The 12,922-nt window shown below is 45.2% G+C and overlaps 1 protein-coding gene across 5 annotated transcripts in view; it reads left to right on the top strand.

Annotated features, from left to right (window-relative positions):
- Positions 1-12,922, top strand: part of TECPR2 (tectonin beta-propeller repeat containing 2) — a 96,015-nt gene that overhangs the window by 61,339 nt on the left and 21,754 nt on the right. For 4 of the 5 annotated variants that reach the window (XR_009563210.1, XM_030883319.2, XM_060295309.1 and 1 more), the window contains one exon: positions 6,221-6,369. Coding sequence is in view for 4 of the 5 variants with exons in the window: in XM_030883319.2 (XP_030739179.1) it covers positions 6,221-6,369 (149 nt within the window). In the remaining variant the exon portion in view is untranslated. Of the gene's footprint in view, positions 1-6,220; positions 6,370-6,658; positions 9,171-12,922 lie in introns of those variants that run through there. The other variant, XM_030883320.2, reaches the window with a different exon arrangement.

The following is a 12,922-nucleotide window of genomic DNA, read 5'->3' on the forward strand; positions in this document are numbered from 1 at the left end:
GACTTCTTTTACGATATTCTGAACGTCCTGGGAGAACGAAGCAAGTCCAGAGTTGGTAGGCCGGGGAGGCGTGCAGGGAACAGCAGGAGGGGTGCTGGCCTTCCACGTGCCAGGGTGGGGGTGCGGCGGAAGGCAGGTCAGGGCCACCAGCTACTCTGTTGTTTGGCTCTTTCCAGGGATGGTCTGTGTAGCCTGTGGGACAAACCGGTGAATCAAGGTTTCTTAAAAAAGTATTATTTATATTAGGGGATGCAGATTTTGAGTTCAGGTGTGTGCTCCCTGCCAGTGTCCATGGCAGGCTGTCATCTGGCAGCACTCACTGGGGAGTAGTGAACAGAGTGTAGTAACGCAGGTAACGTTAATGCTGCCTTGCTTACTTGCCTGGGGTTACCTGGGGTGCTGCATTGTTCTTTTAAAAGTTGGCCATGGTGGTGCTCACAGCAGTGAAAGGAAGCACAGCCTTTTCAAGACTGTGGTTCTACATGTGAGGGTTCTGTGCAGTAGCAAACTTCTCTTTCCCAGATGCACTTTTTTTTTTGGAAGTATAGTTGACATACAATATTATATTAGCTTCAGGTGTACAATATAGTGATTTGATATTTTTATAGATTACACACCATACAAAGTTATTATTATTGTTTATATTCCCTGTGCTGTATGTTACATCTTTGTAATTAATTTGCTTTTTATTTTATTTTATTTAAATTAAAAAAAAATTTTATAAATCTATTTATTCATTTTTGGCTGCGTTGGGTCTTCGTTGCTGTGCGCGGGCTCTCTCTAGTTGCGACGAGCAGGGGCTACTCTTCATTGCGGTGTGTGGGCTTCTCATTGCGGTGGCTTCTCTTGTTGCGAAGCATGAGCTCTAGGCGCGCAGGCTTCAGTAGTTGTGGCGTGTGGGCTTCAGTAGTTGTGGCACACGGGCTCAGTAGTTGTGGCTTGCGGGCTCTAGAGCACAGGCTCAGTAGTTGTGGCGCACAGGCTTAGTTGCTCCGCAGCATGTGGGATCTTCCTGGACTGGGGCTTGAATCCATGGCCCCTGCATTGGCAGGTGGGTTCTTAACCACTGCGCCACCAGGGAAGTCCTTATTTGCTTTTTAAATGGTAGTTTGTATCCCTTAATCCCCTTCATCTGTTTTGCCCCTCCCCCGCTTCCTACTCCCCTCTGGTAACCACTAGTTTGTTTTCTGAATCTGTGAGTCTATTTCTGTTTTGTTGTATTTGTTCATTTATTTTGGTTTTTTAGATTCCACATATAAGTGAAACATACAGTATTTGTCTTTCTCTGTCTGACATTTCACTAGGTGTAACACTCTTCAGATCAATCCACATTGTTGCAGATGGCAGGATTTCATTCTTTTTTAAGGCTGAGTAATATTCCATTGTGTGTGTGTGTACACACACACACACATACACCCCACATCTTCTTTATCCATTCATTTGTTGATGGACACTTGTGTTTCTTGCATATCTTGCCTGTTGTAAATAATGCTGCAGTGAACAGCATGCTGGGGGGCATGTATCTTTCCAAATTAGTGTTTTCGTTTTTTTCAGATGAATACCCAAGAGTGGAATTGCTGGATCAGATGATAGTCCTATTTTTAATTTTTTGAGGAACCTCCATAATGTTTTCCGTAGTGGCTGTACCAGTTTACATTCCTACCAGCAGGGTTCCCTTTCCTCCACATTCTTGTCAACACTTGTTATTTGTTGTCTTTTTAAATCTTTTTTTTTTTTGGCTGCACCAGGTTTTAGTTGCAGCATGCAGGATCTTTGTTGCCACGTGTGGGACCTTCGTTGTGGCATGCAGGATCTTTAGTTGGTGCAATGCTTGTGGGATCTAGTTCCCTGACCAGGATCGAACCTGGGCCCCCAGCATTGGGAGCTCGGAGTCTTAGCCACTGGACCACCAGGGAAGTCCCTTGTTGTCTTTTTGATGATGGACACGGGGCTCGAACCTGTGTCCCCTGCATTGGCAGGTGGATTCTTAAGCACTGCACCACCAGGGAAGCCCTACGTTCTTCTTTTAAATATTCTTTTCCATTACGGTTTATCACAGGATATTGAATATAGTTCTCTGTGCTATCCAGTAGGACCTTGTTGTCCATCCAGTCTATATATAATAGTTTACATCTGCTAGCCCAACCTCCCACTCCATCCATCTGTTCTCTACGTCCGTGATTCTGTTTCTATTTCATAGATAGGTTCATTTGTGTCATATTTTAGATTCCACGTATAAGTGATATCATATGGTATTTGTCTTTCTCTTTCTAACTTCACTTAGTATGATAATCTCTAGTTGCATCCATGTTGCTGCAAATGGCATTATTTTGTCTTTTTATGGCTGGGTAGTAGTCCATTATATATATGTACCGCATCTTCTTTATCCATTCATCTGTCGATGGACATTTAGGTTGTTTCCATGTCTTGGCTATTGTGAATAGTGCTGCTGTGAACATAGAGGTGCATGTGTCTTTTTGAATTATAATTTTGTCCAGATATATGCCCAGAAGTGGGATTGCTGGATCATATGAGCTCTATTTTTAGTTTTCTGAGGAACCTCCATACTGTTCTCCATAGTGGCTGCACCAACTTACATTCCCACCGGCAGTGTAGGAGGGTTCCCTTTTCTCTACATCCTTTCCAGTATTTGTTATTTGTGGGGTTTTTTTGTAGATTTTTAAAAATCATGGCCATTCTGACTGGTGGGAGGTGGTATCTCATTGTAGTTTTGATTTCCATTTCTTAGATTAAGAGAATTCTTCAATTAAATGTTTAGCTACTGAACCCAGTTATAGAGACTGAATATGGAATTTTATGATTTATGACCATCCTAGTTTTTGGAAGAAAATTTGTGTCATTTAGCAGATACTTAATATGCTCATAACGTTTGATTTCCCAGTACGCATAAATATGCATACGTCAGGCATTGGAATGTTTAGCAAACTAATGCAATCTGTAATTGAATACATCCGGTCACAGCATTTAATGAAGAAACGCTCAGTGTCGGTTCGTGCCTTTAGATAACAAATAGGCTTATATAGTAATTTATGCAGAGAAGTGTCTTATAAATAGTAAAACACCAAATAAATGCCACTTTTTGTCTAAAATATATGTTTAAAAAGTAATCCTAAAGGGAAAATGTCTCATCTGTTGAATAAAGTAATTAAAACTTTTCTTTTTAATGGGAGGGAAGAACAAAATAGGGGGAAGACAGGAAAATCGCAGTATGTCTGTGTTAGTCAGACTAATACTGTTACAGTAACGAGTCCCAAATACCAGCCATGTAACACAGTGAAGGTTGCTTTCTGCTCCCGCGAAGTTGACTCTCGACCTGTCAGTCTTTCGATGGTTGTGGTAGTGGTTCCCAGGTGGTGGCTTACTGACCCCCTGCGGTGCTCTGTGGCTCTGCCCCTCTGGTCACTGTGGCAGGAGACAGCCGAAAGGCAAGGCCCTCTTGCCAGCTCTTTTATGGTTCAGTTCAGAAGTGACAGATCCCTTCTGCCCACAGCCCATCGTCCAGAACCAGTGATAGGGCCCCGCTTAACTCCAAGGGACACTGACGAGCCAGGGGGTGCTGGGGGGGCCAGTGTTCTCTGCCACCTGCCCTGACCTCATACACCTGCACCCAGGCAGCCTGGGAGACCCTCTGTGAAGTAGGAGACTACGGAAAAGCCCTCGATTAAACGTTTTCTTCTTTGACCTGTCTCTTCAATTCCGAATAAGCTGATTTATACACTGAAGTGTATATTCTAGCAACCTTTTATGTTTGTTTTAAAAGAACGCTTGCCTTGTAATATGAACTCCGTGTTTCACTGGTGGTGGTGTTACTCGCTGCTAATTCTGAGATGCTGACCCAGTGTGTTTTTGTCACCATGTAACTCTCTTCACGTGAGCAGCTACCACCTGTAGTTCCTGTTAGGGCAGGTTGACGACTCCAACATAACATTATTTTTAATTAGCATTTTAAAATTAGAATTTGTTTCTCGGCCGTTTCTGGAATTTACTGCTGAAAGTCCTTTATTTGGATCGCTACAAATCTTTTCATGGGTAATGTTAGAGCTCTAGGATGTCTATTTTAACTCCCCGGTAAGACATTCTGTAAAAGATTTTAAAAATACAGCTAATTTCAGTATAAGAGAAATCATCATCTTCAGGAAATGTACAAAGGGATACTAAGAATTTTTTCAGTAGTAGTGGGTTGATACTTTTAAGCTAAACACATGTGACGAGATTTCCCCATAGCAGGATCCGTGCCTGTACGTTTTGGTGTAGACACATGGGCTGTCATCTGATACCGGTGACAACTGTGTGAGGTGGCCAAGAGCAGCACTGCCAGTGAATGTAGCCGCACCGCCTTTTCCCCTGCTTTACAGTCAAAATGAGTCATCCTCTAACTTAGTCATCAGAAGACAAACCGTTCACCTTGAAAAAACAGGCAAAAGACTTGACAGATGCTTCACAAAAGAAGGTATACAGATGCCCTCCATAAGCACATTAAAAGATTCTCAGCATCACTAGTTACCAGGGAAATGCAAATAAAACCATGATGCCACTTTACACCTGCTAGAATGGCTGACAGAGGTGCCAGAAGTGGATGCTCGTGAGGGTGTGAGCCACCAGCACACACCGCTGGTGGGCGTGTAAAATGGGAAGGCTGGTGGTCTCTTTCCACGTTAAACAGATATCTACCTATAGCCCAGAGCTCCACTCTTAGGTGTTATTCAAGAAAAACAACACATGTTCACAAAAAAAAGTCTTCTGCAGGAATGATGATAGCGGCTTTACTCCTAATAGCAAAAAGTGGAAATGGCCCAAATGCCCATCAGCAGGATACACCAGTAACTGTGGCGTTTACATGCAGTGGACTCATACTCAGCAGTAAAAAGGAGTGACTGGATGAATGTCATGAACAGAACATCACGCTGAGTGAAAGAAGCCAGGCCCAGGGAGTGCATACCTGTGATTCTGTTTTTACAGTCATCTAGACCAGACTGAACAGATACATGGCGATAGAAGTCAGAAGAGTGGCTGCCTTGGGGCAGAGGGGCAGAACTTTCTTGAGGAAGGGGCTTGAGGGAACTTTCTGGGGCAATGAAAACATTCCATAACTTGATAAGCCATGGGTTGCCCAGGCATGTTCATCTGTCAAAAGCGAGGGAACTGACCGTGTAAGATCTGTGTGTTCACGGGATGTGGGGCCCTGGAGGTCAGAGGTGGCTGGCGGGGAGGGTCAGGCAGGCCTGGGTTCAAGCCGCGGCCTGCCCTTTGCCTCCCGGCTTCTCCACGTTCTTTTCCGGGGTCTGCGTCCTGACGGCCTCACACATGAGCTGGGGCGGCAAGAGCCGTGCATCACTGTCGCGCAGGTCAGTAACTATGGGCTGTTGCTCTTTCTGCCAGATGAACTATTAATCAAGTTTCTCTTTGAAGACTCCTCCCATTTCCTTTCCTCTTAAAATTGGTTTAATAAACAAGGAGAAATGTAAAAAGAAAAATGAAGATCCTGGGAGGCTTAGTTAATTTTAATTCTAATTAGGATCAAGATTACCTGAAAGAGGGACTTCCCAGGTGGTCCAGGGGTAAAGAATCCGCCTGCCACTGCAGGGGACACGGGTTTGATCCCTGGTTGGGGAACTAAGATCTCACATGCCGCGGGGCAACTAAGCCCGCGTGCCACAACTATTGATCTCTCGCGCCTCAGCGAGAGACCCTGCGTGCCCTGGAGCCTGCACGCCACAGCCAAAGAGAAAACCCACACGCTGCAACTAGAGAGAAGCCCACGCACCACAATGAAGATACCGCGTGTTGCCACTAAGATCCTACGCAGCCAAAGAAAAAAAAGATTACCTAAAAGATGAATTCCCTTGCCCCAAATCCAGAATTTGCTGGTAATAGTCACATATCTGATGAAGCTAATGACGGGGCCCATACTGAGATATTAATTGCTGGGCTTGGTGGCTCAGGGCACTGTCCGGATGGCATCTTGATTATTTTGCCCGTGGTGTGCAAGGGCTGCTCTGTGGCGCGGGGCAGGTGCCGGGGCAGCCAGAGGCGTTGGTGACTCCCGTGCACTGTAATGTTCTCAAGCAACAGAGTTCACCTGCAAAGGCAGCATCATCTCTTTCTTTGAAGTATAAAATCAAAGTTCATAGATTAAATGAAACGTGAGTCATCTTACAAGAGTAATTAACGTGTGTACTTTTTCTCTATTTGTCTATAGGAGCTGTAAAACTGATGAGCCTGGCATGTGGAAATCAGCACGTCTGGGCCTGTGATTCCAGGGGTGGAGTTTACTTCCGCGTGGGTACCCAGCCTCTGAATCCCAGTCTGATGCTTCCAGCCTGGATAACGATTGAACCGCCTGTCCAGGTAAGCAAAAGTTAACTGATACCAACTTGCTCGTCAGTAAGTTGGTCGGGTGCTGGTGTTGGGGAGAGGACCGTGCCTGCTAGGGTGGCCTCCCAGCAACTGGGGGAGGAGGGGCGTGTCAGGGAGCCTGGGGACTAAGGTGTGCCCCAGGTCAACACACGCTCATTCACTGGCAACCCACACCCGGAATTTGATATTTGTGAAGTTTAGGGCTGAACAGATTAACAATTATCTGAGCCAATGCTGCTTTTTTTCTTTCTCAAAGTGTTTCGTTTCTAACTTTTTACAGAATGAACATTATTTTTGAAAACATCAAACAATATCCAAAAGTATAGAGAAGAAAGTAAAAGTCATTTTAAAATCTTGTCATAGAGATAATGTATTATTATTTTGTGAGTGCCTTTCCTGGTTTGTTGAAGAAATTCTTCTCCTCGTGCGCCCCGTCCCCTCGCCCGACCCCGGCCATATTTCAGTTTACCATGTATCCTAAATGTTTTTCCTTTTCTTTTGACTGTTCCACCACTCGAATCAGAAGCGGGAGTGTGATTTTAGTGTACTATTTAGTTACCCTTAAATACCTGATGGGCCTGGTTGCTATGTTAAATATATTTCTGCTAAAATTTATAAATGGGGGGCTGTGATTTAGTGAGAGTTATTTGCTCTAACTGTTGCTAGTCCCCACTTTGTGACTTTGTTGGGGAAAAAAATGAAGTTACCATATGCAGAGGTGGCAGTGTGGCAGGAGTGGATAGTCCTTGAACAAAAAGTGCTCAGCGGGGACAAGAAGAAAATCAGGTGTTTGGGTGAATGCCTGTGTTCATGACTGTCTACACTTTGGGCATCATGAACCCTCAGGGATGGGGCAGCTGAGGTCAAGGTGCAGGGCTGGTCATGAGGACCACCAGTCCTGCCCACGGGACACGCGGCCTGTGCTGGGAGACCCTACAGTTGGGCAGGAGTCCGGTCCCGAGTTCTTTGAGGTCATCGGTCAGCGCTCACGGCCACGGGGAGGCTGGCTGCACGTGGATCCTCCTCCTCACAGGGTCCCGCGAAGAGCGAGTAGAATCGCGTCTGTGAGTTAGAAAGCGCTGTGCAGACGCCCGCTCCGCATTCGTCTGCACACGGCGGTGCGCTGACAGCCACGGTCAGGCGACGGGGGCAGGCGTTGTCGCGGGCACTGTGGGCTGTGCTGGTGCGCAGCGAGGGTGAAGGCAAGCCGACCTCTAGCTGGTTTCATTGCTGATGTGAAGCCCCCTCAGACGAGGCGCCCTCTTGTTGCCTGCTCCTGTGGTATGGCGCTGTCAACCTCGGACGGCTTTATGTTATTTCTTAAAGAGTTGTAATTCACCATTTTACAGCAATACAACTCAGTGGTTTTTAGTGTATTCGAAAAGTTGTGCAACCATCACTGCTATCCAATTCTAGAACTTCTTCACCACCCCGAAAAGAAGCCCCCTACCCATTGGTAGACACTCCCTTTTCTTCCAGAACCCCTGTCTCCTCAGCCCCTGGCAGCCACTAATCTACTTTGTGTTTCTGTGCACTTGCCTATTCTGGATTTTCCTTTTTCATATAAATGGAATCATATAATATGTGGCCTTTTCATCTGCCATCTTTCACTTGGCTTCATGTTTTCAAAGTTCATCCATGTTGTAACGTGTGTCAGTACTTTATTCCTTTTTATGACTCAATAGTATTCCATTGCATGCATAGACCACATTTTGCTTATCCACTCATCAGTTGATTGACATTTGGGTTGTTCCTACTTTTTGGCTACTATGAATAATGCTGCTGTGAACATTCGTGTACAAGACTATGTGGACATGCGTTTTCAATTCTGCTGGGTGTATAACTTTAAGTGGAATTGTGGGGTCATATGGTGATCGTATGTTTAACTTCTTAAGGAACCGCCAGACACTGTTTGCCACAGTGGCTGCACCATTCTACATTCTACCAGCAATGTATGAGGATTCCAATTTCTCTACATCCTCACTGCAAAATTTCTCTTGCCCAGTTTTTAAATTCTAGCCACCTTAATAGTTGTAAAATAGTATCTCATTGTGGGCTTCTTTTAAAAAACAGGGTAAAAAAGTTTATTGAAACAGGAAAAATTAATTTTTATATTGTGTGGGTTACTGAATGTTCTGATTTATATTAGAACAGACCTGTAGAGAAAGGAAAGCTGATCTGATCCAACTTGGCACTTTTTGTTATAATTCATTTGGTTTTTATGGTTTGTTTGTTTTTTTAAGATTTTTTTGATGTGGACCATTTTTGAAGTCTTTATTGAATTTGTTACAATACTGCTTCTGTTTTATGTTTTGGTTTTTTGGCCACAGGGGATGTGGGATCTTAGGTCCCTGACCAGGGCTCGAACCCGCGTCCCCTGCATTGGAAGGAGGATTCTTAACCATTGGACCGCCAGGGAAGTCCCTCAATAGGGTTTTAAAAAATTTAGATATAATTGACATATGGCACTGTATTAGTTTCACATGTACAACATAATGATTCAGTATTTGTATATCTTGCAAGATAATCACCACAATAAGTCTAGTAAACATCTGTCATGATACGTAGTTACGAATTTTTTTTTTCTTGTGATGAGAACTTTGACGATCTACTCTCTTAGCAGCTTTCAAATATGCAATACAGTACTAACTATAGTCACCATACTGTACATTACATCCCCATGTCCTTGTGATTTTGATTTGCATTTCCCTAATGACTAATGAGCATCTTTTCATGTGCTTATTGGTCATTTGTATATCTTATTTGGAGAACTAAAATATTCACATACTTTGCTCATTTTGTAATTGGATTGTCTTTTTATTATTGAGTTGTAAGACTTCTTTATGTATTCTGGATACTAGACCCTTTTAAGAATTATGATTTACAAATGTTTTCTCCCATTCTCTGGATTGTCTTTTCACTTTCTTTATGGTGTCCTTTGATGCACAAAAGTTTTTTATTTTGATGAAGTCCATTTTATCTATGTTTTCCTTTAGTTGTTTATGCTTTTGGTGTCACATCAAGGACTGCATGAAACTGCGAATTCCTCTTCCTTTCAACATTTAGATTCTAGAACAACCTCTAGGAAGCAAAGCTAAAACTGGGGGAAGAAAGCTTTACTTGCAGTACTCTATTGACTGTGGTGATCTACAGCTTTGCCCAGGAAAATGGCCAAAATAGAACAAATTCACATGAAAGGGCCTCAAAGCTGTGCTTTGAATAAAGTACTGATTGCTAAATAGGCTGTTAAACATTAACTATTTCAGGTAGTTCCACTAAATGAGACCACATTTTCTTATTCAGTAGCTTCAGTGCGCTGTAGAAGAAATGCACTTGGCCGTGGAATTTGTAGATAGAGAGTTGGTTCCTGTGGGGACAAAAAACAGGCCTTACATTTGCACAGGCCCTTTGCTGCACTTTTCCAAGCCCTGCTGAGGACCAAGGCCTGGGCCAGCCACTGTCTGCTGGAGCTGCGATGGAACGCTGTGTCCAGGCAGCGTGTCACATGCTCGGTGGCCTCACACTCAGTGTTTTAGGACAAAGCCTACCTTTAAATTGAATTTCAAATTAACCTTAAAGTTGCAGAGGGTCCTGAGAAGACTAGTTCAGTGGCGGGGTGAGAGTGGGGTGGGTTGAGGCCTTGTTAAAAGATTTAGAAAGGGGCTTCCCTGGTGGCGCAGTGGTTAAGAATCCGCCTGCCAATGCAGGGGACACGGGTTCGAGCCCTGGTCCGGGAAGATCCCACATGCCGCGGAGCAACTAAGCCCGTGTGTTACAACTACTGAGCCTGTGCTCTAGAACCCGCCAGCCACAACTGCTGAGCCCGTGTGCCACAACTACTGAAGCCTGTGCGCCTAGAGCCCGTGCTCTGCAACAAGGGAAGCCACCGCAATGGGAAGCCCACGCACCACAACAAAGAGTAGCTCCTGCTAGCCGCAACTAGAGAAAGCCCATGTGAAGCAACGAAGACCCGACGCAGCCAAAAGTAAATAAATTTATTTTAAAAAAAAGATTTAGAAAATCAGGACAGTTTGGTTGAATTCAAGTATCAGAATGTAAATGGGGTTTCCATGTTTTGATCATAATCGACTTCTTTTTTTTTAAATTTATTTATTAATTGTTTTTGGCTGCTTCAGGTCTTCGTCGCTATGCACGGGCTTTCTCTAGTTGCGGCGAGTGGGGGGCTACTCTTCGTTGCAGTGCGCAGGTTTCTCATTGCGGTGGCTTCTCTTGTTGAGGAGCGCGGACTTCAGTAGTTGTGGCGCATGGGCTTAGTTGCTCTGCGGCATGTGGGATCTTCCCGGACCAGGGCTCGAACCCGTGTCTGCTGTATTGGCAGGTGGATTCTTCACCACTGCGCCGCCAGGGAAGTCCTCGACCTCTTTCTAGTTTGTTTTATTTCTTCTTGGGCATGCACATCCTGGTCTACAGGTAGGATGTGTGCAGCTGAAGCGGTAACAGATGCTAAAGGGCACAGAGAAGTGAAGTCACAGGGATCTTCTGAAATTAGCAGCGGTTTCTCAATTTCTGTGTCCCTTTCTCTTCTCTGGTAAAACATCCCTCCTGTAGGAGTTTTGGGGTGAAGTTTTAACAGAGTACTCAAAACGAATGACTCAGTTTTCAGACTTGCCAACATTTGGAAGGATTTGGAGAAAATATTTATAGTTATGTTTAGCATCTTTTCTTTGGAGTTTGCTGCTTCAGTGGGAGAATTTTCTGTCCATAGTAGAGGTGTGTGTAAAGCGAGCACAGTTGATGCTGTGATTTCGCTGCACTGGGGGCACTGTATGCCCGAGGGGAAGAGGATCGTCCAGCTAGCCCCACCCGCACTGGTCCCACCTCTTCCTTCAGAGGACCCTCTCTGCCCTCCCTCTGCCCCCTCCGCCTCCAGAGCAGCCCCTGCTCTTCCCTAGCCCGCCCAGTGTCCTGGCCTCCCCTATGGGAGCCTCCAGCTGATTCTTCCTGTGTGGACTGGCCCATCTGGTCTCCGTGGTCGTTTACTCTGCCTGGATTATAGCTTTTCCTGGAAAAGAGAGAAACTAGGAAAACTAAGACTAATATGACTGGTAAGTGGCCAAACGAACACTTAAAAACTTACTTTAAACTCAGCTGCTTTGGGTATTTTTAGCTATATGAACAGAAAAACCCCAAAATAAATACGCAAACATGGTAACAGGTAATGCCATGAGAGTGCCGTGCTCGCAGATGCTGCCGGTGGGCACAGAACTTGATGCTGCTTTACACGCCCAGATCTTTAGAGAAGTTCACAGCTAGCGTCAGGAAGGCTTGCGTTGGAGAGGCGTTAGGGTTAGAGCAGTCCCCCACCCCTGCTGGGCCTTCCACTGACTTGTCTTGGGGCACCGGGAGCGCACGGGGCGCAGGGAGAGTGGCTCTCACTCTCTGCTCCCGTCCAGGGCGGCTCTGGGCAACACTGGATGCTGCTCATACTTCCTCCGCAGCTGGCATAGGTCACAAACAGAGGGGATGGGGATGGCAGAAGGAGCGGGGCACCCACACCCCAAAGCCCAGCTCTGCAGGTCCAACCAGCTGCCTGCTTCTAAGAATTTTGGGGTGTTCTGAAGACTCGTGTTCCCTCCTGACATAAAAGTACAAGACCTTGGGGGTAATTAAACCAGATTCCTCTCACTGCATTTGGGGCACCATGGGTTAAATCCCTCCTCACATCCCAGTGAGCGAGATACCACACGGAGACACGACACGGCATCCTGGGACAGGGAGCTCAGAGCTCCGCGTGCCAAACATGAGACACAGTTGCATCTGACAGTACCGGTCTTTTAATAAGAGAAAGAGAGCAGCGTTGCTAGTTACATGCTTAGTGTCTAGGAGGTCCCTGCTCCTGAGGATGCTGCCAGGGGTTCATGCTGAGGCCCAAGTTGAGTTCTGCAGGATGCGTGCAGCATGGGCAGCGACATCCCCTGAACTGTGCTTCCCAGAGGAGGTTTTCTTCCCATGGAGAATAAAAATGTCAGTTACCAAGTATGTCTGATGATTCTGTTTTTGTTTAAAAAAAAATAAAATTATGTGCGGGACTTCCGTGGTGGTCCAATGGTTAAGAATCTGCCTTCCAGTGCAGGGGACGTGGGTTTGATCCCTGGTCAGGGAACTAAGATCCCACATGCCGTGGGGCAACTGGGCCTGTGTGCCACAACTATGGAGCCTGCAGGCCACAACTAGAGAGCCCGTGTGCTGCAACTACAGAGCCCACGTGCTCTGGATCCTGCATGCTGCAACAAAGAGCCTATGCTCCACAACAGAAGATCCCATGTGCCGCAAGTAAGACCCAACACAGCCAAAAATAAGTAAATAAATATTTTTTAAAAATTGTGTGTACATTGAAAAAAATCTATAAAGATATACAGCAAAATGATAGCAGTGGTTATAGCTGTGTGGTGCTGTTGTGCCTGATTGCTTTTCTTCCTTTAATTCACTTCTATTTTGTGAATATCTTGCAATGAACTTATATTACTTATGGAGTAAGTTCATAACTGAATAATCTAATAAGAATCAGTCTTGGGAAATAATC

The sequence above is a fragment of the Globicephala melas genome, chromosome 2 (assembly GCF_963455315.2).
Source record: "Globicephala melas chromosome 2, mGloMel1.2, whole genome shotgun sequence".
Lineage (NCBI taxonomy): Eukaryota > Metazoa > Chordata > Mammalia > Artiodactyla > Delphinidae > Globicephala > Globicephala melas.